General features: G+C 39.2%; 1 protein-coding gene across 1 annotated transcript in view; it reads left to right on the top strand.

Moving 5' to 3' along the window:
• Ccny (cyclin Y) overlaps positions 1 to 27,154 on the top strand; it is a 117,085-nt gene that overhangs the window by 59,063 nt on the left and 30,868 nt on the right. Inside the window, exons 3-5 of the mRNA XM_034510057.2 lie at positions 8,627 to 8,661; positions 21,006 to 21,106; positions 24,394 to 24,429. Coding sequence (XP_034365948.1) covers positions 8,627 to 8,661; positions 21,006 to 21,106; positions 24,394 to 24,429 — 172 coding nt within the window. The remainder of the gene's footprint in view (positions 1 to 8,626; positions 8,662 to 21,005; positions 21,107 to 24,393; positions 24,430 to 27,154) is intronic.

The following is a 27,154-nucleotide window of genomic DNA, read 5'->3' as shown; positions in this document are numbered from 1 at the left end:
ACTGTCTTCATTTGCCATAAGATAGGTTACCTCTGGTTGTATTCTATAGTGAAAGTTAATTGAGTCAGAAATTTCCCATTAGGTCCTAAAGTTTAGGATGTGACACTTACGAAGTTCTGAAAGATCAGATGTGTTCAGTTGTCCAACAGTAAGTACAACAAAACAAAGATCTAAACCTTAAATGAAAGCCAATTAATTTCCACTGTCCTGTCACTCATTAGCTCAGATCCTTTTCATTTCTTTCCTCCTCTTCCTCTTCTTCATCCTTTTCTTCCTCCTCTTCCTCCTCTTTTTCTCTTCTTCTTCCTCCTGCTTTTTTTTCTTTTGCCAAACTTTGGGTAACTAGCTCATAGAATCCTTGCAGTCTGTCCTAGGTTTGAGTATTTCTCTTACGGTGTGGACTTACCTCTTCTTAGCCCCTGGCTTGCCTCACTGTTCTCTGGCCATTGGTTTCAAAGGAGAGGAAAGATAATACAAACTCAGTTTTTATAAATCTTCCAGGACACGAGTAGAGAAGTAGGGCATAATGGCAAAGTGACCAGGGTGTGTCTGGCAAAGGGGAAAACCTGCCGATTCTACCCTTGACTCTGGACAGATGATGGTTCTAATTCAGTTTAGGTCCTACAGAGACTACGAAGAAGACAAGCACATCTAAAACAGTAGTTTATGTATAAGAATGGGGAACGCCTCAGTTTTCAATCTATTAGGTTTAAAAAAAGTCAACCCAGAGTTTTTCTCTTTGATAAATGAAAAGCTGCTGAGAGGTATAGCATAGTAAAACTAAAGAAGGTGGCGTGGGTATTGGGACTGGGGTGAAAATGAGGATCAGAATTGATTTTCCCCAAATACTTGAGAACAGTGAGGTGAAAAACTAGTGTCATGCTGCCTGGCAGGAGATAGGGTTCTTCTGTTGAACTAAGATGTCTTCCCTATAATCTCCTGTGATTGTCAGAGCCTCTGAGTGATAACACACTGTGATTGTCCTGGTAAAAGGAAGTGACATAACAAGAAGAAGGATTATTCCAGAAATAAGCTATGGCCATTTATTTTGCTAGAAACCATCTTTCTTCCTTTTTACTAGAACTTCAAATATTTGTGTATTGCTTTAGTTTCTCCTAACTACTAGGGCTTTCTACTCTACATGCAGACATAACTGAGTTTCATATTACAAACAAAAGGAAAAGTAACTGCTTCCAATGAGTGTTCTTCTCTGCTCTTTCCGTTCAGATTGCTTCCCTGGCCTGAGATTCAGGGCGACATTTCAGTTCTCTGTCCCTCGCTGCCATAACTTCTATCTTTCTTCAAGCAGAGCCATTTGCTGAAAATAATTCTCTTTAATGAACAGTCAATTTATCACTGATTTTAAAAAGTGGGTTTTTTTTTTAATACACATAACAATCTTGGCAACTTTAATGACTTACTTTTCAGTGAAGTGGTGATTTTTCAGTGGAGATTTATGAAACAACTTTGAACAACTTGGTACAGACAACTTAAAGCTACCATTGCTCTTGTATTCATACATGGCCAGTTAGAACAATTGCCCCACATGCTGCCAGGTTGCAGTGTCTTTGTTTACCTGGTCATTCCTTAATTCTGTATCATCTTCTGGACTCCTCCCTAGGAGCCTGCTTCTCTGAGGGCATTTCTTAGTGATTCAGAGTGTATATCCTGATAGTAGCCTTTGTTGGGTCCAGGTCCTCCTCATACATCTAGAGCAGTGGTTCTCTGCCTGTGGGTCACAACTCCTTTGGGCATCACATATAAGATATTTATATTATGATATAGTAGCAACATTATAGTTATGAAATAGCAATGAAATAATTTTATGCTTAGTGTCACTATAACATCAAGAACTTTGCAGCATTAGGAAGGTTGGGAACCGCTGCTTTAGAGCGCACAGAGAAATGCATCCTGGATTCAAAGTGGCTGCCTCTCCTAGCCTTCTGTTATACTACTAATCCCTAACCATTTTAGCTCTGTAAACACCTGAGCTCAAGACCTTACTCTCTTCTAGCCCTGAGTTATTATGTGACAAAATACAATTATTCTAATTTATTTATTCCTAAGCAATATTTTACATTTTCTTCATGTGCTGTTTGCTGGAGAACTTTGGAACTGTAGATTGCTAGACACCATCTCACTTACCTGTTTGTTTATTTTTTTCTATGGCCTATGAAGAATGGTATTCCTCTCTTCTGGCTCTTTTTAATTATGTAGCACATTAAACTAAGCATATTCACCCCTCTGTGTAACTGAACACAAAACTTGAATTCCCAGCCAACTATGTCTTTTTACCTAAAATCAGCCTGTATGTCCCATCTCCCATGTTCCCAGGCCTGTAACTATTGTTTTATGCTGTACTTCTATGGACAGCTCTTTGAAATCCCATATGTCAAGATGTCATACTGTTTGTCTTTCTTTCTGTGAGAACTTACTTTATTTCACATTGAGTCTCATTATTCCGAGTGAACTTTTTGGTTTGGGTTTTTGAAACAGTGTCTTGTTTTGTATCCCATATTGGCCTGGATGGAACTCAGCATTTCTCCTGCCTCAGTCTCAGTACTGAGATTGCAGGTATGTGCCCCAACCCAAAAACTGCCTAAACTGTTATAAATAAAGACTATCTATTGATCTGTATTACCTTTTGCTTAAGGAAAGAGGTTGTTTTAGGTGTCTTGCATATTGGATTTTTACATTACAATTCATAACAGTAGCAAAATTACAAAGTAGCAATGAAAATAATTTTATGATTGAGGGTCACCACAACATGAGGAACTATATTAAAGGGTCAAAGCAGAGGCAGGAGGACATAGGTATTTCTTGCCCAGGTAGTAAATGTACAGTTTTCTCTTCCCACTCTGAATTTAGTATGAGTAGCCTGCCCTTGGGCCACCTCTTTCTCTGCAATTATCCCTTGAGCTGTAGGATAGGTGGTAAGGGCTGTGTATGTGATGAGGAGTGGGGAATAAAGTCTCTTGGCTAGGCCAGGTCTTTGAGGGATACTTTCTTCAGATGCAGTGGTTTGGTCTTCTCTTAAATATTGCCTTTCTTTGAGCATTGAGACTTTTCAATCTGGATGAAATTGTTGATGTAGTACAAACTCCAGTGCAGTCAGTTAGAACTAAAGTGAAATTTTTTTTCGCTTTTACCATAGCCTAATGGTGTCCCCAGCTGCACTGGTTAGGGGACTTCAACAGGAAATACAGACATGGAACAAAAAACGGATGATGATTGTTTACCCAACAGGGTAGAGTTTTCTCTCCTTGCCATTATAGTCTCAGATTACTGTTGATAGACAGCCTTATGCTGTGGTCTGTTGGTCAGAAGTAGTATCTAGATATTTTTAATCTCTGAACGCCTTCAGCTCCCCCTCTATCAATACCAAACAACCCTCTCAGTGTGTTTCATAGCTTAGTAGCATATCTTCAATTAAATATTACCTGAGCCATGACATAGGAGGCTACAGAAATAAAAATATAATGTCACAGACATCTTGTAAGAAAAGCCAGAAGCCATGCATAGTGATGCAGGCCTTTATTCTCAGCACTTGGGAGATAAACAAATAAAACCAAACAGAACAGCTACAAATCTGGGAGGATATTCTGAAGTCTACAGTGACTAGAAGCTCAGAACCATGACCAGCTATTTATCTGTTCTTTTTCAGTATGGTTGTTTTTGTTTTTTTTTTTTCTAAGTTTTTGTTTTTGCATATACACATCTAAAAGTATGTGGGTGTGTCTGTGTCTTATGTGTACACATGGCAGATATCCTGGGGGTGAGGGTTCAGAGGCATTAGATCCTCCTGGAGCTGGAGATGTAGGAAGTGGTATGCTGCCTCATGTAAGTGCTGAAAACCTGTCAGAGGTTCCCTGGAAGAACAGTAATTAACTACTGAACTATCTCTCCAGTCCCTGAATAAGTTTTTCATCTTTCAAGTAAAGTTGGTAACTGTTTCCAAGACTATAAGAAAGATGAGAAGGATGCACAGTCTACCAGAACTCCAAAATAGCACTACAGTCTAAATAACTGAAGCCCAGCACCTTTTTTACATTGAGTTTCTTCCTTTGGCTAGGGCTCTACCATCCTCTGTACCAGTCTTGGTTTCAGAGTCATGCTGCTCATATAGTGCCTTACACCAGAGCACAGGGTCTAAGAGGAGAGAAGTTGCACTTCAGCCGAGAGTGGGAGGTAGTTCTTTGCTTAACTGCTCCTGCCTGTCTTTCTACTTCTAGTTTTTCTCACTGCAGATAAATTGTTCTTGGTTTAAGAGTTAAGTTTAAGAGTTACTTCTGAACATCTTGGAAGCAAACCAGTAATAGGTCAGGTCTGTAGCAGTACTTTACAGTAATGTACCTAACTAACACCATGAGTCATCAAAATAATGCCCCACCTCCGTCATGTGCAGAATGATGTTCTAGTGACTATTAGCTCAGTTGTTTCAGTGTACGCATGAAATCATGGGTATCCTAATGCAGGGCAAGTATACATGTGAGCTTAGGAAAGCATAGAGAAATTGGGCTTGGTGATACATGTCTGGTGTTCTTGAACTCAAGGGGCTGCAGAAGGAGGACTGTGAGTCGGGGTCAGCCTGGAAATAAGACCCTGCAAAATAAGACCCTTTTAAAAAAATGAAATAGTGGAGAAAATTTCCTAAAAATGGAATCAAGTAGGAAAAATATAATACATATGACAAAGTACATTCTTATTTTAAAAAATGAAAATATAGTCAGCGAAAATGCTGATACCAGTACAAAAATTGACATGTTTATATTGATGTGTTTATATGTCAGTTCATTCATGAAGGAAATGTACTGACATATACATTTCCTATTTTTGAAAATGTACCTATTTTCAAAAGTATTTATTTCTGTAAATGCACACAGGAAAGAGACTTAAAAAACATACACCAAGATACTGTGTTGGGATTGCTACAGTATGTTTTCTCTTTGTGTTATTTCCCAAGCTTTAATTTTTATTTATACTATTCTTAGCTCTCTTCTTCATAGTGCTGTACATTTTCAAATTTGGCATAAATATGTCTTTTATAAATGAAATAGTTTCTGGTTATAGTTAGTTGACTTTTCTGTATTTCTGAGAAATCCTCTGGCCCTAGGTATTCTCTGTGGGCACAAGTTGATTGATAGATTTTTGCTGTGTCCTGCTAGCCTTATATTTTCTGTCTTGCAGTTTTCTCCTCTGAGTGTAAGCATCTGTGAAATTGTCCTTTCTGTCCCTGTTGCCGTCTCCTTGCTCATTTGTGTTTCCTCTTGAATGTACAGAATATCCTAGTCCTTAGCATCTGGATCTAGAAATAAACAAAGATCTGCTTACAGTTCAAGCTCCCTTCCTGCATCCTTGTGGAAATGACTTCACCAGGATGCCTTGCCCAGGGCTAGGAAGTGTGAACTAACATCCTCTTACAGTACACTTTGTGTTCTGGCCATTGTATTGTGTTTTTAACCTCTGACCGAGCTCAAGAAAGTGGAAGTTTGGTGTGCACTCCAAACTAGGGCTCACCAGTTGTAGTGTGTGTGTGTGTGTGTGTGTGTGTGTGTGTGTGTGTGTGTGTGTTGTCCTGTGTCTATGTAGAGCAGGCTGGTTTTGAACTCACACAGTAAGTTAGTTTGATCTCACAAAGCTTAATTAGTGTTTAGGGGTCTATGGAACTTCACTGGCAAACAATTCAAAAAGTGGTAGCCCATTCTGATATTGGGGGTTTATTTGCTAGCATGAGGTACCTGGTTGTTTGTGTTGTTGAGGTGTCCTCATTATTGGATGACTCTATTTAAACTTTTGAATATGTCTATTTATTTTAGGAAGCTTCTACAGTAGTAGGTTTCACAAAGCCTTTAGTGTTAGTTACCCTCCTTCATAGCCTCCCTTTACCCTGCTTTCTACTCTACTCCATTTAATCCTTCTTGCCCCATTATTTTCTATTTCCTCTTCATACCACCTGTGTTCTGTCTCCTTTCTCTTAAAGCATCCTCTACCCCCATGACCCTTTATTAATTTCCAGACCTCTTTGGGCACTCCAATTTATTAAACATGCATATATAAAAATTCAAAATTAGAGTCCACATATTAGAAAGAATGTTTGACTTTCTGGGTTACTTCTGTCAGAATGATTCCAGATCCATCTGTTTACCTAAAAGTTTTGTAATTTCTATTTTCTTATTAGCTAGATGATTTTCCATTGTAAAAATGTGGCACTTCATTGGGTGATAGACATCTAGATTGTTTCCATTTTCTGGCTATTGTAACTAGAGCTTCACTGAGTATGGATGATTGGGTCTCTAGATAGAAGGATATAGTCCATTGGAGAGAGAGAAAGTGTATAGCTAGTTCATGTGGTAGATCTATTTTTAGCTTTTTGATTTCCATAGTGGCTGCACTAATTTGTGTTTCCACCAGCAGTGATGATGCCTTTTTTCATATCCAGACCAACACTTGGTGTCATTTGTTCTTTTAGTCTTAGCCATTTAGATCAGGGTAAAGTGCAACTGCAAATAAATTTTAATTTACATTTCCTTGATGGCTACGGGTATTGAACATTTTTTAAAAAATATTTCTCAGACATTAGTATTTTATCTTTGGAGAATTCTGATTAATTATATGCCCCACTTCTTAATTGGATTGGTTTCTTGACATTTAGTTTTTTTGAGTTCTTTGTGTATTGTAGATTAACCCTCTGTCAGAGGTATAGCTGGTATTTTTTCCCATTTTGTAGACTGCCTTTTCTCTTCAGTTATAGTTTACTTTGTAGAACAGAAGCTTTTCAGTTTTATGAGGTCCCATATATCAGTTGCAGGTCTTAAGCCAATATTACCAGAATACTGTTTAGAATACCTTTTCCTAGTTGTATAAGTTAAAGCATATTCCCTGTTTTCTCCTCTCACAGATTCAGGGTATCTTCAGGTCTTATGTTCAGGTCCTTGATCTATTTGAAATTGAGTCCTAATCAAGATCTGAAATGTTTATCTAGTTTTAGTACACAGATAGCTAAACAGTTTTACCAGCATGCTGAAGATGCTGTCTTTTCTCCAATGTATAGTTTTGTCTTGTTTATCAAAAATCAGGTGGCTATGTAAGTGTGTGTGTGTGTGTGTGTGTGTGTGTGTCCTCCAGTTCTATTGACTGTTTTTATGCCAGTTGCTGGTTTTATTACTATAGCTTTGTAGTATAACTTGAAATCTGGGATGGTGATACCTCTGGCATTTTCATTTTTCAGGAATTTTTAGGCTATTTTGAGTTTCTGTATTCTTTTGTGTTTCCGTATTAACTTTAAGGTTGCTTTTTAAAATTTCTGTGAAGAATTTGTGTTGAATGGGTTTGTTTGTTTGTTTTGAGGTAAAATTTCACAATATAACTCTGGCTGACCTATAACTCGAGATCTACCTGCTTTTGATGCTGGAGTATTATTAAAGGCCCGAACCTGCATTGGAATTTTGAAGGGGAATGTATTGGATATGTAAACTGCTTTTAGTAGGATGACTATTTTAATAACTTTGAACCCCACCAATCAATGAACATGGGAGGTCTTTCTGTCTTCTGGTATCTTCAGTTTTCATTTACAAGTGTTTATGAAAAAGGTCTCTTCACTTGCTGGGCCAGGACTTTGACTCAGCTATATTGGAGGCACCAAGAGTGTTTTCTTATGAATCTAGAACAATTGTAAGTGTAGAAAACTCCAAGGCCTCCAACTTATTGGCTAGAGGGCTTTGTGGGTACAAACCACAGGATAAATACTTACTCAGATGAAAAGCTGAATTTGCCCTTTGTTGAGTTAGTACCTTCTCCTTGCAGAAGCCTGTCCTTCATATCTTCTACAAGGAACTACTTGGTTAGTCGATGGACTAGTGTATGCCCATAAAAGTTAGTCTTTAGAAAGGACAACACACATTTAGTGGCAGTAGTTTATCACAAGTTTCTCTGTGTTCTCTGGCAGTCTTCTGGTTTCTGAGGCTGAAGGTTGCCTGTTGGGACAAAAACTGAGGCTAAAGGCAGGCAGTGCAGTTCAGAATATGCAGGAACAAAGCTGGGCAAAAAAGCATTCAGTATGGGAGGCTCACCTGCCTCTCTAGTGTAGAAACTGCAAATGCTCCCTGGAGCCTCCTAAAACAGAAAGAAGTTCAGGCCTCTTCACAGTGCTGGCCAGAGGAGCCGACGTCTGCCACTGCACAGCACTTTCGTTCCACATTACTTGGTCTGCTATTAGGGATATTAATTTTATTTTATTTTTTTTTTACTAATAATTCATTCATGTAATATTGATCTATAAAAATCCATTTGGGTTCTAGGTAAATAATTTTCTTAATTACCTTAAAGTATTGTATACATATAATTTTCATAAGATATACTAATGCTTCATTCAGGTAATGAAAATCTGTCTTCAGTTGACTTCAGATACAGTTATTATGGTATTGCTTAAGTGGCTGTGTATTGACCTTTCTTGATCCAGTTTAGATCTGCCATTTGTGCAGCTTCTTTACACTTCGGTTTGGTAAATGAGTAACTGGGAACCTTGGTTGGTAGGAGAATATGAGCATAGCAGAGGCTCATTCCTCTGCACCTACAGGGGTTGATACGCAAGCATATAACATTTTTGTCCAATCTTTTTTTTCTACAGTGAGAGAAAAACGCAAGAGTCTCTTCATTAACCATGTAAGTGAAACTGCCTCCCCATGTTTTTCATAATGATTGTATAGTAGAATGTGGTAGGTGAAGATGCTCTGTGTGTTGTGTGATACTTAACAAGAATGTAAGGGATGACGAAATGATGATTTGCCAGGCATTACTTGGGATTTATTCCCACTAGCATGTCTCTAGATATTCTAGGACTGCTGTGGAGGGGACATGCCCGTGGAAGAGACCACAGCAAAGATTACACGGGCCAAAGAAAACAGAGCCTTTTAATTTTGAACTTTTCATTTCTGCTCCTTCCCAAATTCCTGGGTTTTTGTTGTTGTTGTTTGTTTGTTTGTTTGGTTTGGTTTTCGTAGTACAGTTCCCTCTGAGTAAATGTAATTATTTTTCAAGGGCAGCTTTCTGCTTCCTCTCTCTTCTACACAATGGCTGTTTGTGGGACAGTTCCTCACATTTTTGTTTGTATAGTCAAGAACAGTTTGTATGTATTGGGGAGACTAAACTTGGCCCTTTAATTTTAAAAGAATTTTCAAAATTTTCCTCTAGTGCCTTGGCCATTCTGAGCAGTATATCTCCCCGTGGTGGCTGCACAGGATAGGAACAGGTATACCTACCTTCTCCAGCCTCTCCCCCCCTCCATGGCAAACTGTCAACAGACAAGCTGTAACCACCCCTCCCGTTCTAATCATGTTTGTTCTTTAAGAAAGAAAACTGCTTCCACAAGGTAAGGAATGATATAGTTAGGTAAACTGCCAAAGTAAGTGTGCTGTAAACTCTCACACTGAAAACCGCAGTGATTAATCTGACCTTACAAAGGCTTGGCTCAGGATTCCTAGCCTGCATTTTGGAACTTGTAGATCCTATTATGTGTAATGATAAAGCTGTGTATTAAAGACTCTTAAGGCCATCAGAAGGTGAATAGTGGGGTCATAGGAAACTGCTGATCGCTCTGCAGCAATGACAGCTACTACTTGCAGATTACTTTCTAGAGGTCAGAGGCTCTCTAATTCCTATGGTTTAACTCTCTCCCACCCCCGGGTTATGTGAGCCTGCCATGGTATGTGTATGTGTATTGTGTGTCTGTCTGTCTATCTGTCTGTGTGTGTTAGAAGGTATATTCTTGAGTTTAAAAAGGGCAGGGATCGAAGATAAGTTCTCTTTCTCAGTTATTTACCTGTGGTATGTACTTGGCTGCATACCCCATGTTAACACTTAGGCTCATGATGGAAGAGCTAAAACTGCCATCAGACCCCTGATCCAGTTTAAGGGCATGTGAAAAGAGAAGGTGTTTGATTGTCCAGGCTACTCCTGATAATAGTTAATGGGACAGGTGAGATCTCACAGTTCCAGTCTCTATATTTGTTTTCATATGCTCTCCACTGTGACCTCACCTACATCCTATGTAGTCTTGGCATATATCTCCTACTAAATCAGTAGCCATATACTAGCATGTGGATATGGATACTAGATTGTGGATCCTAATGCATGCTTCCCTGAGTGTTTGCCCACTGTCATACAGTGGAGTCAGACAGATGTTGTTTTCTCACATGTACTTGTTTCTGGATAAAGTTAGCTGTATACTAAGTTGCTTTGTAATAGGTGACCCTGGAACTTGTACTCTTTCACACTGTTCACAGACTTGCCTGCAAATGAGCATATGAGTTTTGCTTCCACTAGAAAAAGCCAATGCTGTTCAGCCACATAAAAGTCAAAGTGAGACTATCTGCAGACTGGATTAAATCAGAGCAACAATTGTGAGTTTCACAGCTTGTCACTTAAAAGTTAAAAGAAGTAGAAGTAAAGGTAGAAAAATGGTTCCACAGTTGGGAGCACTTGTTTTCAGAGAATGTGAGTTTAATTCACAGAACCTATGTAGGGAGGCTTGCAACCTCCTATAGCTCTAGGGTATCTGACAGCCTTTTCTAGGGATATACAGATATATACATACACATGTATTAAGCCAGCGAGGAGAAAAGAAAGTCAGAGTTCCCTCTCCTTCCAGCTAAATAATAGCAACTGTAGCTGGATTGTTTACTGTTCTCATTGCTGTGATCGAATACTTGATGACAAAAACCACTTAAGGGAAGAAAGGTGAATTTCATTTCACAGTTTGAGGGGTAGAGTCTGTCGTGACGGGAAGTCCGTGGTAGCAGGAGCATGAAACTGCTGGTTACATTATCTTTGCAGTTAGGAAGCAGAGAATGAAGGTTGGTACTCGGCTCACTTTCTCTGTTTTATGTAGCTGGGGCTCTATCCCATGAAATTGTTCCACCTACATTTTTTTTTTTTTTTTAATTGAAGACTTTCCTTGGAAAGCCCTACTTTTAATCAAGGTTGTCAGTCAAACTGCCATGTAGTACAACAATTTAAGGAGAAGGGAAGTGGGAAAGCCACAAAGTGCCACAAAGTGATACATTGCTTAGGGACTCAATTTTATGTCTAAGAGAAATTATAACTGGAAGCTGTCCACGTGTGAGACTTAAACACCCGCCTCATGCTTTGGTTGTATTTCTTTTTTCTTTTTTTTAAATTATCAAATCATAATTTTTACTTTTTCACACAGGGGTTATAAACAGAAATATGCAGGATGTGGGGAAGGGGATGACACAGGAGCATAGGTGTTCAGGGGGAGTACACATATCTTTCAGAACAGAGTATCAGCTGGGTAAAGGTTCAGGGCACAGGTCACTATGACTCTGCCTATGATTCACTTGTCCTTATCTAAGTTGGTACTATCCACCAAGGCTGCCTATTTACAAGTAGTCTATGACTACTCAGGCTGGTAAATTTCCACAAAAGCTGCCTGTTTACAATAGCTTATAGCCATCTGTTTCAGTGTTTTTCCACAGAGACCCAAGACTTTGTGTTAGCAGGCATGTATGTCAGGCCTATTGCTGATTTTAGGCTTATGGCTGATTTTAGGCCTTCAGTGTATAAGCAAGACTACCCCTGGCATCTCCTTCCTTCCCCAAGTATAGAAGGGCCCTGGCGATTCTAATCTTGCCAAGGTGGGGATAGAGGCCTGACCTCCAGTAATTAAAGGGGACCTTGTAATGTGCCACCTACATTTAAAGTGTATCTCCTGCTTCAGTTACCTCAGTCTTGAAAAATCTCACAGACTTGGCCAGAGGCTTGTTTCCTAGGTGATCTTAGATCTTATCCAGTTGAAAATCTCTGTTAACAGCCATAGCTGCTGGGAAAGTGACCTCCTCCACATGGAAATGTTCCTCTGGCTCCCAGCAGCACACACACACCAGGTGGAAAGAAGCTCTGGTGTAAGAGATTAAAGTGTCACTACTTCTTAAGATTTCTTACATAGGAATAAAATGGTCTGGGAGTACCAACAGCAGCTAAACCAAGCGACTTAGATTAATATTCTAATCACCACATCTATTTTAGATGTAATTAGAATGGACAGAGAAAATACGATAAGTTACGAAAAATTTTAAAGCCTTGTATAATGGCCTTTGTTTAAAATTTGACTTTTTTTCAAATAAATTTGCTCAAGTTTTACTTTTTTCTTAAAATACTTAAGATACTTAAGTATATCTGTAAATAAAATGTGAAAATCTCTGATTATAAATTATAATGTTGCAGATAATCATAGTTGAGAATCTTCCCCAAATACAGGGAAAACTGAATTTGCTTTATTTTTCTATCACTTTCTCCTGCCTTCTACCAACAGCATATTTAATGTGAATCCTTTTATGACAAATCATTTAATGAAGTTTAGGGAGGGTAGAAAAAAGACCTTCCAAGACAGGATCAGCAGTGGAATGGCTAGCATTTTTCTTGCTCTTTTCACTGCGTCTATGTTTTGAAAGCTGACCAGGAAATATTCTGTAGTGTCATGCTCTTTAAAAAATTTAGAAGAGGTGCCTCACTGTTGAGATAGATGATTGTTCTAAAAGCTTTCTAAGGAAATAATACAAGTAGAAATTCATGTGTCAATTAAGCAATAATCTTGTACTAGTCAAACCTAGAGCAAAAAGAATTTTGTAGCCCTACTTCTGGCAGACTTGAAAATGTTTTTGCAGTATTAGACTCCTTCTCTTTTCAACTGGGTCATGATGGCTGTCCTATCTGACTCATGGGAAGCAGTGAAGGGAAGGTGACCTGGAGACTGATGCACATGTAGGCAGGGTACCACTGCTCATGTCTAGTCTTCCAGGTTCTGTATTAACAGATAGTGGCATTGTTCTAGTACTTGAGTATAATTCAGGGAACTTTGTTATGTAATTATTAAGAACAAGATTCCCAAGTGGCCATATATTGTGTTCATCTGTCTCTTTAAGAACACTGGTTTCAGTAGTTTTTGTTTTGTTTTTAATGTAGTATAGCTCTGAATTGATTCTTGTTAGCTGTGATTGAAAAAGAATTCCTTAAGAAATGGAATCTTTGCTAGTTTCAATCTGTATCTCGAGTTATGGAAGTAAAGGAGGAAGTAGGACAGTCTAGAATCTGATGTTTTTAGAATTTTGAACTTTGCTTCTAAGAGACTTACTCTTATCGGAGGAGAAATTTGTTAGACAGCTAGTGTGCTTGAAGAATGCTAAAAAAGACTCAGTAAAATTTCAGTTATATAAAGATGTTAGAATCTGCTAAGATGAAGAAATTGGACTTCAAAGTAGTTTTAAGTTGAGAGAAAAGTTACAAAGTAAAAAAAAAAAAAAGATAAAATGCTACCAAGCTCTCTTTGCAAATTCAGTAATACCTTACCACAGATAATACAACCAAAATGGGACATTACTGTATAGTCTTCTTGATGGATGTATACATGCAAGAATTCTCAGTAAAGTACTCGGAAGCTGAATTCAAAAACACATAAAATACACCATGATCAAGTTGGCTTCATTCCAGAGATTCAGGGATGGGGACTGGAGATAATACATGGTCATCTCAGTAGCTGTAGAAAGGTTTTTTTGGTTTGTTGGCTAGTAGTTTTACAAAACCTAACATCCTTCATGATAAGAGCTCTAAGGAACAAAGACTATCTTAATATGATTTATTAAAAAAAATACACGAATCTATGCCTAACATTATGCTAAATAGGGAAAAACGAAGGTTATCTGTTAAAATGAGGATCAAGATAAAAGGTGTTCACTGTCTCTGGGTTTTTGTTTGTTTTAGTCCTTGAGGTCTTAGCTACAATATTGAGACAAGAGAAAGAAGCGAAAAGAATGAACAAAGAGTATCTCTACTTACAAATAGAAATTTGTACACAAGAGACCTTAAAGACAATCATTAAATTCTTAAGGCAAATAGACATTTTCAGCAGGATAATAGTATACAAAATTACTGTTAAAAAATCAAGAGCCTTCCTATATTCTAATAACAAACACTGGTTTTTAAAATAGTAATTCACAGTTTAAAAAAACTTAGAATAATTGTCTACAATGAAAACTTTAAAACACTGGAAAAGGAAATTGAAGATACTAGAAAATAGAAAGACACATGAGTGTTGTCAGTGAGAATTGCTGTGACTTAAGCCCCAGCCTTCTGTATGGAGTTGGAATGTCGTTCCTGAACGTTGGGCCTTCTGCCTTCTTTCCATTGTTCTGTGCCTGGGCTGCAGAAGGGAGAGTTGTAGTGCCCCTACTTGTGTTCAGTCTGACTTACTGCATGGTCAGAGTATGCTGAGAGCATAGGATGGCCATCAGGTCTTCATACTGACAAATGGGCCTCTATGTAGTATTTCACCAGGTAAATGGCGACAACTCATGTTTTATGTTCCTGCCTCATCCTTGCTTAAGGCTTGCTTAGGAGGGATTTCCAGGTGGATACTAATAGGGAAGAAAGCATATAAGACCCCATCCATAGTAAGTACCCTTTATCCTCACCGTATTGAATGTCTTTGGTCCTGAATTTTTTTTTCCCCCTGTGTTTTGGCTACAAAATGTTAATTTTTAAGTCCCACCTCTGGGAGACACTGTGCTGGCTAGTTTTTATGTAAATTTGAAACAGATCATAGTCATCTGAAAGGAGAAAACCTCAATTGAGAAAATTCATAAAATCCGGTTGTAAGGTTATTTTCTTAATTGGTGGTTGATGGGGGGAAGACCCAACCCATTGTTAGTGATGCCATCCCTGGGCTGGTAGTTCTGGGTTCTATAAAAAGCAGACTGTGCAAGCCTTGAAAAGCAAGCCGCTCAACAGCATTCCTCCATGGTCTCTGCATCATCTCCTGACTATATTCTAAGATCTCTACCTAAATAAACATCTATAGTGTCTTACCCTCCAGTATTTAAAACTGAATGTGTCTCTGACCCCGCCCTGCTCTGAAAACATAACTTAAAACATATATGACCATTATATTAGAAATCTGCAACTATTTTGGAAAAAAACAAAATAAAACAAAGCCTCTTTTTCTTAATGGCTATAGAGACCTTAAGCAGCAGAATACCCCAGTAGGTATGTGAGAATTCTCATGAGCATAATGTGTCCAGTACCATCCTCTCCTCACATCAGGCCAGGCCTCATCTGTGTCTCTGGATATTACCTCACTTTTAATGCTCATTTTATTTGATCCTATCAAGCCCTGAGATGCAAGACCCTTTCATTGTCACCAAAAGTGGGATCCCAAAATAAGGATTCTGTTAAAAGTTACTTAACTTTATTTGTGGAGTATGTCCTACACATCAATGACCATGAATTCTCACAGTAACAAAAGTAAGGGGCAAGCTTTGCCACTGGGCATGGACAGATAAGAGCCTTGGAACTGTATTGCTTGTGTGTCTATTTGACACAAGCTACAGTTATCAGAGAGGAGGGAGCCTCAGTTGAGAAAATGCCTCCATGAGATCCAACTCTTAAGGCATTTTTTTTTTTTAATTTTTATGTATTCACCATTGCTCTCTTCAGACCCACAGAAGAAGGCATCAGATCTCATTGCAGATGGTTTTGAGCCACCATGTGGTTGCTAGGAATTGAACTCAGGACCTCTGGAAGAACAGCCAGCGCTCTTAACCACTGAGCCATCTCTCTAGCCCTTAAGGCGTTTTCTGAATTAGTGATCAATGAATGAGGCATGGGCCAGCTCATTGTGGGTGGTGCCATCCCTGGGCTGGTGGTCCTGAGTTCTGTAACAAAGCAGGTCAGTCAACAGCACCTCTCCATGGCCTCTGTATCAGCTTTGCCTCCAGATTCCAGCTATGCTTGAGTTTCTGTCCTGACTTCCTCTAGTGATGGACTGTAATCTTGGAAGTGTCACCAGAATAAATTCCTCCCCAACTTGCTTTTTAGTCATGCTGTTTTTGTCCCAGCAGTAGGACCCTAAGTAATACAGAGCCTGAGCCCCAGGTGGCCATGTATGGCCTAAGCCAGTACATGTTGTATGAAAACATCTACCTTTACTAGATAATCCAGGATAGTGGGGTGAGCTAAGGTATCCCCTGCAAACAGATTGTGAGAGTTGTTTACACAGCTGTGCTGTGGAGAACAGATCCTTGAGCACTGCTCCTAAGCCTAGATGTGGCTCCTTCCCCAGAATTTGTCCATCCTCAGCCTAGTAAGTGGCTCCTTGGGTCTGCCTGCCCCTTCTGCATACCACTTTGCTGAACATGTCCTTCCCTTCAGGATGGCATAGGTTCTCCATGAGATTGGAGGTGCCAGTTTGTTAGGCTCACACAGTCGACTCATACAGGACCCTGCATTTATCATGGGAAGGAAGATTTCCTGTGCTTTTTGGTAGGGCTATGAACATGCCAGCCTAAGAGCTGCTTCTCCTCTGGTGACTAAAGTCCAGGTCCTAGACAGAGTCCAGCTGAGTGAGTGCAGGTGAGAACAAAACATAGTGTTACTGAGATGAGTGCAGGGTATGTAGACACATAGAGAGGATATAGTCTGCTATGTAGTAGCAGGAAGTTCTGGGAGGCAAATCAAAAGGATGGAAAATGCCTTCAAGGTACATGCGTGCAGTCTAGACAGATAAACTAGAGTAAGCAGGCTCTGCCTGCTGCTCTCCCCCTGATTTGATTAAGTGTGAGTGGTAAGATACATAGAGTGAAGGCTGGGGTCACTGTGGAGTGTATAGGCACTTGTTTCATGCCTCTGACAGTTATCAGTGTTGGGATTACTAACCAGATAACCTCAGTAACTAGAATGCAAGGTAATAATAACATTTAGTTACTTTTCATCATGCAGTCCAACAAGATTTATATAACATTGGACATTGGTATAAATAGTAAATTATTTTGTACTGTGGCATTGTGTAGAAACCTTGACTTGTTTCAGTATTAGCTTTACAGTGATCTTGTTTAACATTCATAATTTACTTTGTAAAATATGTATTGTTTGAAAGAAAAATGCTCTTACTGCATTGGAAATAATCCATCCTGAGGGAAGAATTCTTTCTGATAGTCATTTGCCTGGCTCCTCTGTTAGCTGACCACTAGCTGGAGGTTATCTTCTCTGCTACTGGGACAGCTGTTACTGGGATTCTCAGCTGTCTGTCCCATTAAGCCTCTTTTCAAGTAAAATACTGTCTTGAGCATTTTCTTCTGTGATCTAGAATGTCATAGACAGCCCACATTGAAGGCATTCTTAACATTTTCAAAAACGTAGCACTATGTCTAGGAACAGAGCCTTCTATACACCATCCCTCTCCTAACCCTACAAATGAACTCTATCTAGCGTTCCGCCTAGTGACCTTATGAGGCCAGGTTCTTCTATTCTAACTGCTCCACAAATAAGTAAATTCAGCTAAGAGCTCCCTCAAAGTAACCAAGCAGGCAGGCAGTTATCTGATACAGTTGCTGTGTCCCTCTTATATTTTAACATTTATTTTATTACTATTTCTTGATATTTTTATGCATGGTCATGTATTTAAATCATATTCTTTCCCCCTCCAACTACTTAACTTTGTCGTTTTGATTGTCTGTGTCTGTCACACAAATATACACATAGAGAAGCAAAGAGAGACACAGAGAAACACACACTTTTATATAAATACAGCCTACTGAATCTGTTTAGTGTTGCTCATAGGTATGTGTATTTAGGGATGACTACTTGGGATTAGATAGCCTATCATGGAACTCATCCCTGGAAAAAATCGACTCTCTCTCTCTCACTGAGCAACCATTAACTGCCTGTAGCTTTTTATCTATGGGTAAGACCTTGTGAGATTTCTCCCCTCTAGCTAAGGGTATCAGCTAGTTAGGTCATTGTACAAAGTCTTCTTGAGGTGGCTATATTGTTAAGATTTCATGAGTGCAACTCTGTGAAAACTATTTCTCAGTAGATGTCCTGGTCCTCTGGCTTGTATATGTATAATCTTTCTTCCCAGAACATCTTCCATGATGTTTCCTGAACCTTGGGTGTAGGGGGTGTGTTGCAATGTATCAACTGGGGATGGACACCCCACATTTAGTAGGTCTTTGAATTTTGACCAGGTATGAATTTCTGTGATGGTCCCCATCTGCTACAAAAACAAGTTTCTTTGATGATCAACAAGAGTTACTCTTACCTGTGGCTATAAGGATAAACATTTAGACTGGTGTTGGGAATTATAGTAGTTTAGGGTTTAGTGCCTTACCATCCATGGGGAGTAGGTTAGAGTACCAGGCATGAATTCTCTCCTTTTTAATAAGCCTTAAGTCTAATTATGTTGCTGTTGGCTACCTTCCAGATAAAAGTGCCACTATTGCACCCTTGAATATGTCTTGCTGTGCTGGTCATTGTTGTGGTTTGTAACCAGTGTCTGTTATGCCTCTTACTACCATCTTTTTACCAGCAGATTACGACATTGCAGGGAGAGTAGAGTCTCTATCACACATGTATAAGCATACTGTTTTGTTTGTTTCAGAATCATAGGAAAATAATAAAATGTATGGCTGAAGCTGAGAACTATCTAGCATACTGAATAGCATTTAAAATGTTGATGAAGCCTGAGTGAGTATCCTGTGACTGGTGTGAACACAACTAGTTCTTTTGGTGCCATCAGAAGCATTGGGAAGTTAAAGCTGTCCATGTTGTGTCATTGTGGTTTGGTGTTGGTCCTTGGTATTCTTACCCTCCTTCTTTGCTCAATATAGGCACAGGCTTTCCTAATAGGTTTCTGCTTTCAGCATCGTAGTGCCATGAGGTTTTAGGTCAAAGACAGCTTGCACTCTTAGAATTTCAGCCAATGGCTTGAGGCCATTTGTACCTACAGTGATGAGATACTGAAGCTGAAATTTGAGGGGCGGGGGCTAGTTATAGAAAACATTAGTTTGGGAGTAGAATGTTATCTTAGAAAGGATTTCAGCCTTATGTTTGGGGATGTAATGATACAGAGCTGGGCCACCTCCAGGCCAGGACTGATGCCTTGGTAGAGACTAAGCTGACCTTTGACCCCTTGGTTTGCATACACGGTGTATGTTCTTACTCACAAACTCAATGATAGATGAAGGGGGCTTCAGGCTGCACTCTTTGCTGCAGTGTAGCACAGTGTCCCCACAGTTTCAGTTCTTGGCACTTTGTGTATCACAATTTTATATTCAGGGAATTATCTTAAGAGAAGAGTTGAAATCCCACAACATCTAGAAGTAAAACACTGTTGTGTTTGAATTACTAATACTATACCATAGCTCTAGAATACTTATTAGCATAGTAACTACTGAATTTTTATATCAGAATCTGTTGATTCAGTGGAGGCACTAGGTTTTGTGCCTGGAGCATGTACATGTCATAAGCATGGCTTTTTAAAATGTTTGGTATTTCTTAATATTACATGATTTTAGTGCTATTACTATAAGAGAATTACTTTTAATGGCATCCCAAGATACTGTAAGGAGAATGTTGATTATTTGATCAACCTGAAATGCCGTGATAAACTTAATATGTCCTACACTGAACTTGACATGCTCCTTCCACACACAAGCACCTAGTAGTGAGCTTGAGCTGGAGGCCTGAGGCTGGTGCTTCTGACCTGCCAGCTGCTTACAGAGGATTCCACAGTACTGCCACTGGCACAGTACTGCCACTGGTGCTGCCTTCTAGTCCTTTTGTAAGGAATCAGACACCTAAAATACTGAGCAGTTAGTATTCAAAAGAGAAGTTTGTGTTTTTGGACTTTTCATGTCTTTCTTGGCTGCTGCAGATGTTTGTAGTTTCACTCCTGTGGAAATCTACACATAGGAAGCAGATGTAAACATCTGGACCTTAGGTCAGGTACTTTGTATCCCAGAAGTCTTGCTGAAACTAGACAAGTCAGGCAGGTGATTATGTGAATCTGTGATGTATAAGGGATTTGGTTTTTGTTGCTGAAAGTGACACCTGTCTGTCAAAATAATATCAGGCAATAAGGAGATATGTTTGCATGGTTTGATTTTTTTTTTTTCCCCATTCTAACCCAGAATTACCCAGATGGAAGTCTACAAACCTTGTTTCCCAAACATTTGACAGATGTCTCCTTAGCATTCAGTTAGCTGTCATGGCTGTAAAGTTCATGTTGCCTATTAGAAGCTGTTGCCTTGCTCAAGTTCTGTGTAGAACTTGAACTTGTGCAGTTACTAAAAAAATGACAATCATAAGGGCACCTGTTGCCTAAAGGTCATCCCTGCAAAAGCCCAGTCTTCTGCTTCAGAGTGCAGTGTCCTAACAGAGTAATACTTTGATTTATAAATTTGTGTGAATTTAAGCATATTAGCCAAGAGGTTTTTTAATTGATAAGGGCTTGAGAAATGGGTACAGTGAATTCTCAACTTAATTTTAATGCATAAAACTAAGATGCCACCTTAGTCAACTGCATGCTACAGGCTTCCTGTGATTCCCCACAAAGAAGGTAGGGACTAGGGGTGACAGCACCTTAGCATGGAAGAACAAGACACATTTCAATATGGCCCCGTGTTCTGCTCTGTTAGCAGTTGTGGCAGAGCTATTGCTAAGACATGTTTCCTTTGTGTCTGATCTCAGATAAAGGGTTAATATTTTGTCTTGGTTAGGGTTTCTATTGATGTGATAAAATACCATGACCAAAAGCAATTTGGGGAGGAAAGGGTTTATTTCAGCTTGCTTAAATGGCCCAATCATAATCTATCTGTAGGAAATTCAAGGCAGGAACTCAAGGCAGGAACCAGAGGTCATGGAGAAACACAACTTACAGACTCGCTCCTCATGGCTTACTTAGTGTGCTTTCTTACAGCACCCAAGACCAACAGTTGAGTGGTAGCACTGTGCAGTTTGCTGGATCCTCCTACATTGATCACTATCCAAGAAAATGCCCGTACACATTCCCATAGACCAATCTGGTAGGGGCATTTCCTCAACTGAGGTTTCTTCCCTCTAAATGATTCCAGCTTGTATCAAATTCACAAAAACTAGCTGGCAAGGACTGCTTGGTAGAACTTTAAGTCTTGTGTACCTATTGTCATCTTGTTTTCTAGCATCCTCCAGGGCAGACATCAAGGAAATACAGCTCCTGCTCCACCATCTTTCTAGATGACAGCACAGTCAGTCAGCCAAACCTCAAGTATACCATCAAATGGTGGGTATACAGACTTCTTTGTTTTTGAGTTGGGGGGGGGGTGTTTGTTTTTATGGTGATGTTTTGAGACAAGGTCTGTCCAGTTTTGGCTATTCTGGAACTACCTGTAGACCAGGCTAGCCTTGAGCTCACAGAGATCTTCCTTCTTCTGCCTCCGAAGTTCTGGGATTAAAAGCATGGCCCACAGTGTCTAACAAGATACTTTTCAAGGTATTTTTATTTTATATATTATGGGTATTTTGCCTGCATGTATGTTTGTCATTATGTGCCTTTGGAGGCCAGAAGAGGGCCTAGGACCCTCTGGGAATGGAGTTACAAACTGTTGTGAGCTGCCATGTGACTGCTTGGAACCATCTATAAGAGTAGCCTGTGCTTGTAACCTCTGAGCCATCTCCAGATGTGTTCACTGAATGGCCCCAGAATATTCAGACTTCCCAGCGTCACTGATGCCAAGCAGTTTATTGAATGTGAGGGTCACTGACACTTGGAGATTGTTTATTAAAAGTGATGGGTTATTTAGAATATTTGGGCATGTTTATCATAAATATTGAGAGAATAACATTTCACTTTATTTTAAATATTGATGACCTAAAATATGTCCACTGATTTGTCTGTATACATGTGCAATTTTGCCCTTTCAGTTGTGACTGAAGCTATTCCTACACAGTGCCAACAGTATTTTGACTAGTAAATGAAATGAAATCTTTCCCCTCCAGTCCCAGATCGGGACTTGAGCTAATTAATGGCTAGAGTGGGTGATATAGCCAGGAGCCTCAGATCCTTGTCTTAAAATGGACATAGAGAGAAGAAGAGGGAGGCTTTAGGTCACATCCTTTTTTGGGGGTGGACTCACTTTCCTTGTTTAAAGAAGCAAAGAGCACTAGTTTTCTTGTACTGTCCTATCCCCATCAGCACAGTGATAGCAACAACAACCTTGGGAGGGTCGCAGAGAACTTGGCAGCTTGACTTAAAGTCTCAGATATTTAATCTGTTTCCTTAAGAAAGGTCACATCTAATAACAACTCATTTTAGCGCATGAAGTACTAAAATTACCACCTATAAACTAGTTTTTATGGGCCAAGTTTACTGAGTTAGAGGCACTGTATAGGATTGTATGTAACAGTCAGTGTAGGCATTGAGGACTATAACTTCCATGGTCAGTGTCTTAGTTCTGTAAGGGGGAAACGGAGGCCACTTCTGTATGTATGCTTTATCACATAGGGTTCCTTTGCCTAGTTGCCCCAGCATGGGGTGATGGTCTGTGAGCATAAACTCAGGGAAATTGGGAAGAGATGCCTTATCCATAGTGTAATTGTATGAGTGACCTCTCTAAACCCATTTAGTATGGAACCTTTTAGAAGTATGTAGAGCTTGTGGATAAAAGTGAAAAGGTCTGAAGATGTTTGTGCCATGTTCTTGGCAGCTGCTCAAGCTCTGAAGAGCCTGGAGTAAAGCTACCAGCTTCCATTGAACCCCAGATCTTATTCCCAGTAGCAAGCCAGAGATGAGAGAGAAGGTATAGTATATCCAGAGTAGCAGGTAGAAAAAGAGGACACAAACCATGTACTAGTCAAAAATCCTGATCTGATATCTGAATCAGAAATATCTGATTCAGAATATAGGGTCTGTGATAGGGATATGAATGTATGGGAAGATATTCTGGAAACAGTATTACCTTAACTCTGAAGCCATTTTACATTAGTCATAGATTCTCCCTCATTAGCCCAGATCCTTAGCAGTTTGGGAAAAAAGACCTGTTACTTGCCTCTTTGTCCTGTGCCGAGGTCTGTCCTAGTTCAGTCTCAGTAGATGCAGTACATACCTCAAGAGCTGCCTTAAGTCTCTGCTGTCACTCCTCCTGCCATCTTTACCTCTCATAGTCTCCTGAAGGCTATTTTTATTCTCTGAGAACCAGAGTACATTGCAGTCCTTAGTGGCAAAGAAAATAATGTTGAGGCATTTTGTTTTAACATTTAAAGTAAGACAATTTTAGACAATTATTTTTTTAAAGAAGAAAATAATTTAAAAGTAGCCAGTCTACTTGATCATGATGAAAACTATGCCATTTTCTATTCAGAAGGAAAAGGTTTTATCAAAATGTTCAAGGTGAATGTCAGTGAATGTGCAGTGAAAAGACATGGGTGGGAGTACAAAGACACCTGTAGTGTCATCCCACCTAACAAGTCATCCCAGTGTAGATAGAATGCTCTCCTGTAGATGTAATATAACCATAGATTGCACAGATATTTGTAAGCCTGTTTACTATGGTGTGAATTAATTACCAAGCATTCAGCTACAGAAAATGATTCAGTAACTAATCATAACAAATTATAAAATATAGCTAGTAGCTTTTAAAGTCATATTTATTAGCAATATTTTCTAAGGGTAAAAAAAAAAAAAGACAAAGCAACACATGGCTGTCTAAGCATAGGATGCCAGCCTCTTTGTTCACACACATATAAGTAAAAATAGTAACTCAATATCTCAAACTGATAATAATTTTGGGGGGTAAAAGATTGGTTTTTGGTTTTCTGTGTTTTGTGCTCTGTGTGTGTGTGTGTTATTTAGTGATATGCTCTTTCTATATACCCATGCTAGCCTCAAATTAACACTTCTCCTGCTTCCCAGTGATGGGATTACAAGTATTCATCACCATTCTTGGCTAAAAACTAATATTTTAAAGTTACTTTCCCCTGTACTGGGAATCCCATCCAGGGCCATACACATGGTAGGCAAACACTCTTCTCCTGAACTACATCTCACCTCAGATTTTTTTTTTTTTTATGCTTTCTAAACTTTCCAAAGTTCCTATGGTGAGGATATTGTATTTTATATTCGAAAAGAAAATTTGAGGAGAATGAATGTTTATTATATTCATGTATTTGAAAATGCCAGCCACTGTTTGCACTGCTTGTTATTCTTTCTCGTAGTTATGAAAACAACTAATAATTTGCTAACCAAGTAGGCCATGAGTTGCGGACTCCTAGTAGGTTTAATTTGTAGTACTTTTATATGATTCCTACGTTTTAAAAATGAGGTAAGCTTAAAGCTTAGAAAAGCTGTAAGTCCCCTGTTACTCTGTTATTTCCAAAAGTAATCTAAAAACCCTGGGAGTGACTACCGGAGCGCCCTAATATAGAGTATAATCTTATCAGCACGCTGGATGAAATGTGGCTTTTCAGATGGACTGTGTGGCTTTTAATTAAATTTATTTGCCTGATAGTGCCTACTACATGAAATGATGAGTGTGTTTCTAGAACATTGAATTCCTGTGTTTTATTTTACAGTGTAGCTCTTGCGATATACTACCACATCAAAAACAGGTATGTGGCCACTTAATTCTTCTGTTCTAAAAGTATTACACATTGTCCTACCATGATCTTCCTGTATATTCTTTGCGTTTATGTTTTCACATGGCTTGTAAAGGTTAAAGCACCAGAGTGCTGGGTAAAAGCCAAGCTACCTCTGGACCAAGGAAACAGCCACCTGCTGGTGTGGCAAGAGCAGACTTCTTGAAAAGACTCAGATTCTTCTTTGTTGCTTATTTTCTGTGCAACTTAATTTCACACTCTGTATTTTATAAAATGTTAGATTTAGTTTGGATTCAGTTGGTGGAAATTTTGACATGCAAAACAAAACAAGGTAGAAGCTTTTCCTGATAAAAGTACATCTTGCAGTGGTTCTGTTAGCTTGAAAAGTGAGGTAAACCTACCTTTAACACAGTAATAAGTATTTAAGGTGCTTTATAGAAGTAAGTTAAATAAGAGCTCTGTCATAATGTAGGTGGCTCCTAGCACCTATATTATGCTCTTCAAAAATGACTATAATTCCAGCTCAAGGAATATGATAGTCTCCTCTGGCCTCCCTGGGGCACCTCCACATAGGAGTATACTCTCACACAGATAGGCACATTTTTTTAAGGGTGGGGTGGGGGAGTGAGCCTGAAAGAAAACGGAGTAGTTAAGAGTATATACTGCTCTTGCAGAGAGCCTGAATTTGGTTCCCAATACCCATATCAGGCAGCTCACAACCTCAGAACTGCAGCTCAAAGTGCATCTGATGCCTCCAACTTTTGCAGAGCCACTTGCACTCACATGGGGACACACACACACACACACATTGAGACATGCGAGAAACATAATGAAAAATCATAAAAACAAATTTTAAAAGGGAAGAAAAGGTTAATAATTCTTTTATTTGCTAATTTAATTGAGCACTAAAACTTTTGCTTCAGATCTGGGGCATTAAGCCGTATGTGTAATACCACTTTTTCTTTTGTTTTTTTTTTTTTTCTTTCTTTCTTTTTTTTTTAATACTGCTTTTTCAAACATGTTTAACACAATAGTAAGGACTCTGAAAGGTATCTGCAGAGTACTGAGTATAGAGTCTTTCTGAATTGACCACATATGTACCAAACTTCTTTTCAATGATTTCCTTCTATTGGGTTTTTTACAAAACACGCTCTTAATTTTTGTCACAAAGCCTGTTTCTCCACTGTCCCGTTTTAGTGATTAATGTGGTGTGTTTCTAGACATAATGTTATGTGCAAAATTAGTTTGGGAATAGGAAGGACCTCCAAACAGCAAGACAGCTGTCTGCCAGTAGCCTTCATAACAGCCTCCTCAGGCTGTTTACATGTGAGGAGAGAGCTCAATGGCAGCTTCTGGGGAGCAGTATTCTAGGAACACATTGGTGTGAATATACCAAGCACCTGGAAGGAGTTCATTGTGGTGGACTGTTCTAGTGCTATAATTGTGACTGTATGCATCATGGCTCCTGAGAGTTTTAGATGTAAGAACTACAAACAGAACATCTTTGGTATCTGAGCTAGGAGAACAGTACTAATTAAAGTGTTGTCCTGTCATTTCTGTGGTACAAGTTCAAATTTTGAAAACACTGATGCCAAAGTTACATATAAGACCTGTAGTGAGACTCAGGTATGCTTTTAAACCAACGTGTAATTAGCATACTTAAAGAGATTTCTTGGTTCTTTTTTTGTATTGGTACCGAGAATTGGGCCAAGGTTCTATGGATGTTGAGCCTGCCAGTGAAGTACATCCCAAAGTCAATTTAACTATAAATGTTGATAGCAAATAACTTTATTAAGTGCTTGCTCAGATTCTCTTGTCAGTCTTTGCATGAATTTTTAGTTTTAATAAAAGATTTTTAGAAGTGCTACTTTGATTATCTGAATTTTATAGATAAGGAAATTGAGGAACAGCTAGTCTGTTAGTGTCCTCTTGCTCTGAAGAGACACCATGAACATGGCAACACTTAAAAAAGAAACCTTGAATTGCAGCTTGCTCACATTTACCAATTTAGTCCATTGTCAGTAGGGTGAGAAGCGTGGTAGCACACAGGAAGGCATGGTGCTGGAGATTTAGCAGAGTTCTGTCAGGATTGGCGGGCAGCAGGAAGAAGAAGAGGTACTAGGTCTGGTTTGAGCATTTGCAGCCCTAAAACCCACCCGCAATTACACACTTCCTCCAAGGCTACACTTCCTGATTTCTATCAAGTGGTGCCTTTCCCTAATGACCAAGCATTCAAACATGTGAGCCTATGGGAGCCATATCACAGAGAGATCCAGTAATGCCTTAAGGCTGTACAACCAGGCGATTGAGAAACTTGGAGTTGAGCCAGCCTACCAACTGTACTTGGTAATACCATTGCTCTTGTAGGCGAGTGTTAATAAACTGGGCCAAAGGTGAGTGGAAGTGGAGAAAGTATAGACTTGGTCTGACTAATCTGCAGATGGAAGCCTAAGTCTCTCTGAGAGTGCAGAGCACATGACTTGTCTTCAGACTTTGCTATGAACAGCCTATAAACAGCCTTGTAGGGCTAGCTATTCGTCCTCCAGCTAGATGGATCTAGTACTATTCATCTGAGACACATAGTTTGGTATGGATGGGGGAAGGAAACAAATCCAGTTCTCAAGATATTCATTAAATTTTCTCAGTCATCTTAGCTTGAGTTTTTAATCTTTTTTTCTTTATTTATTTTTTGTTCTCACTCACTGTCCTGCCCCCTTACCCCCCACCCACCCCCCCC

Source organism: Arvicanthis niloticus, chromosome 8 (genome assembly GCF_011762505.2).
Source record: "Arvicanthis niloticus isolate mArvNil1 chromosome 8, mArvNil1.pat.X, whole genome shotgun sequence".
NCBI lineage: Eukaryota > Metazoa > Chordata > Mammalia > Rodentia > Muridae > Arvicanthis > Arvicanthis niloticus.
Note: the sequence above shows the minus strand (reverse complement) of the source record. Positions and strands in the feature narration are given on the sequence as shown.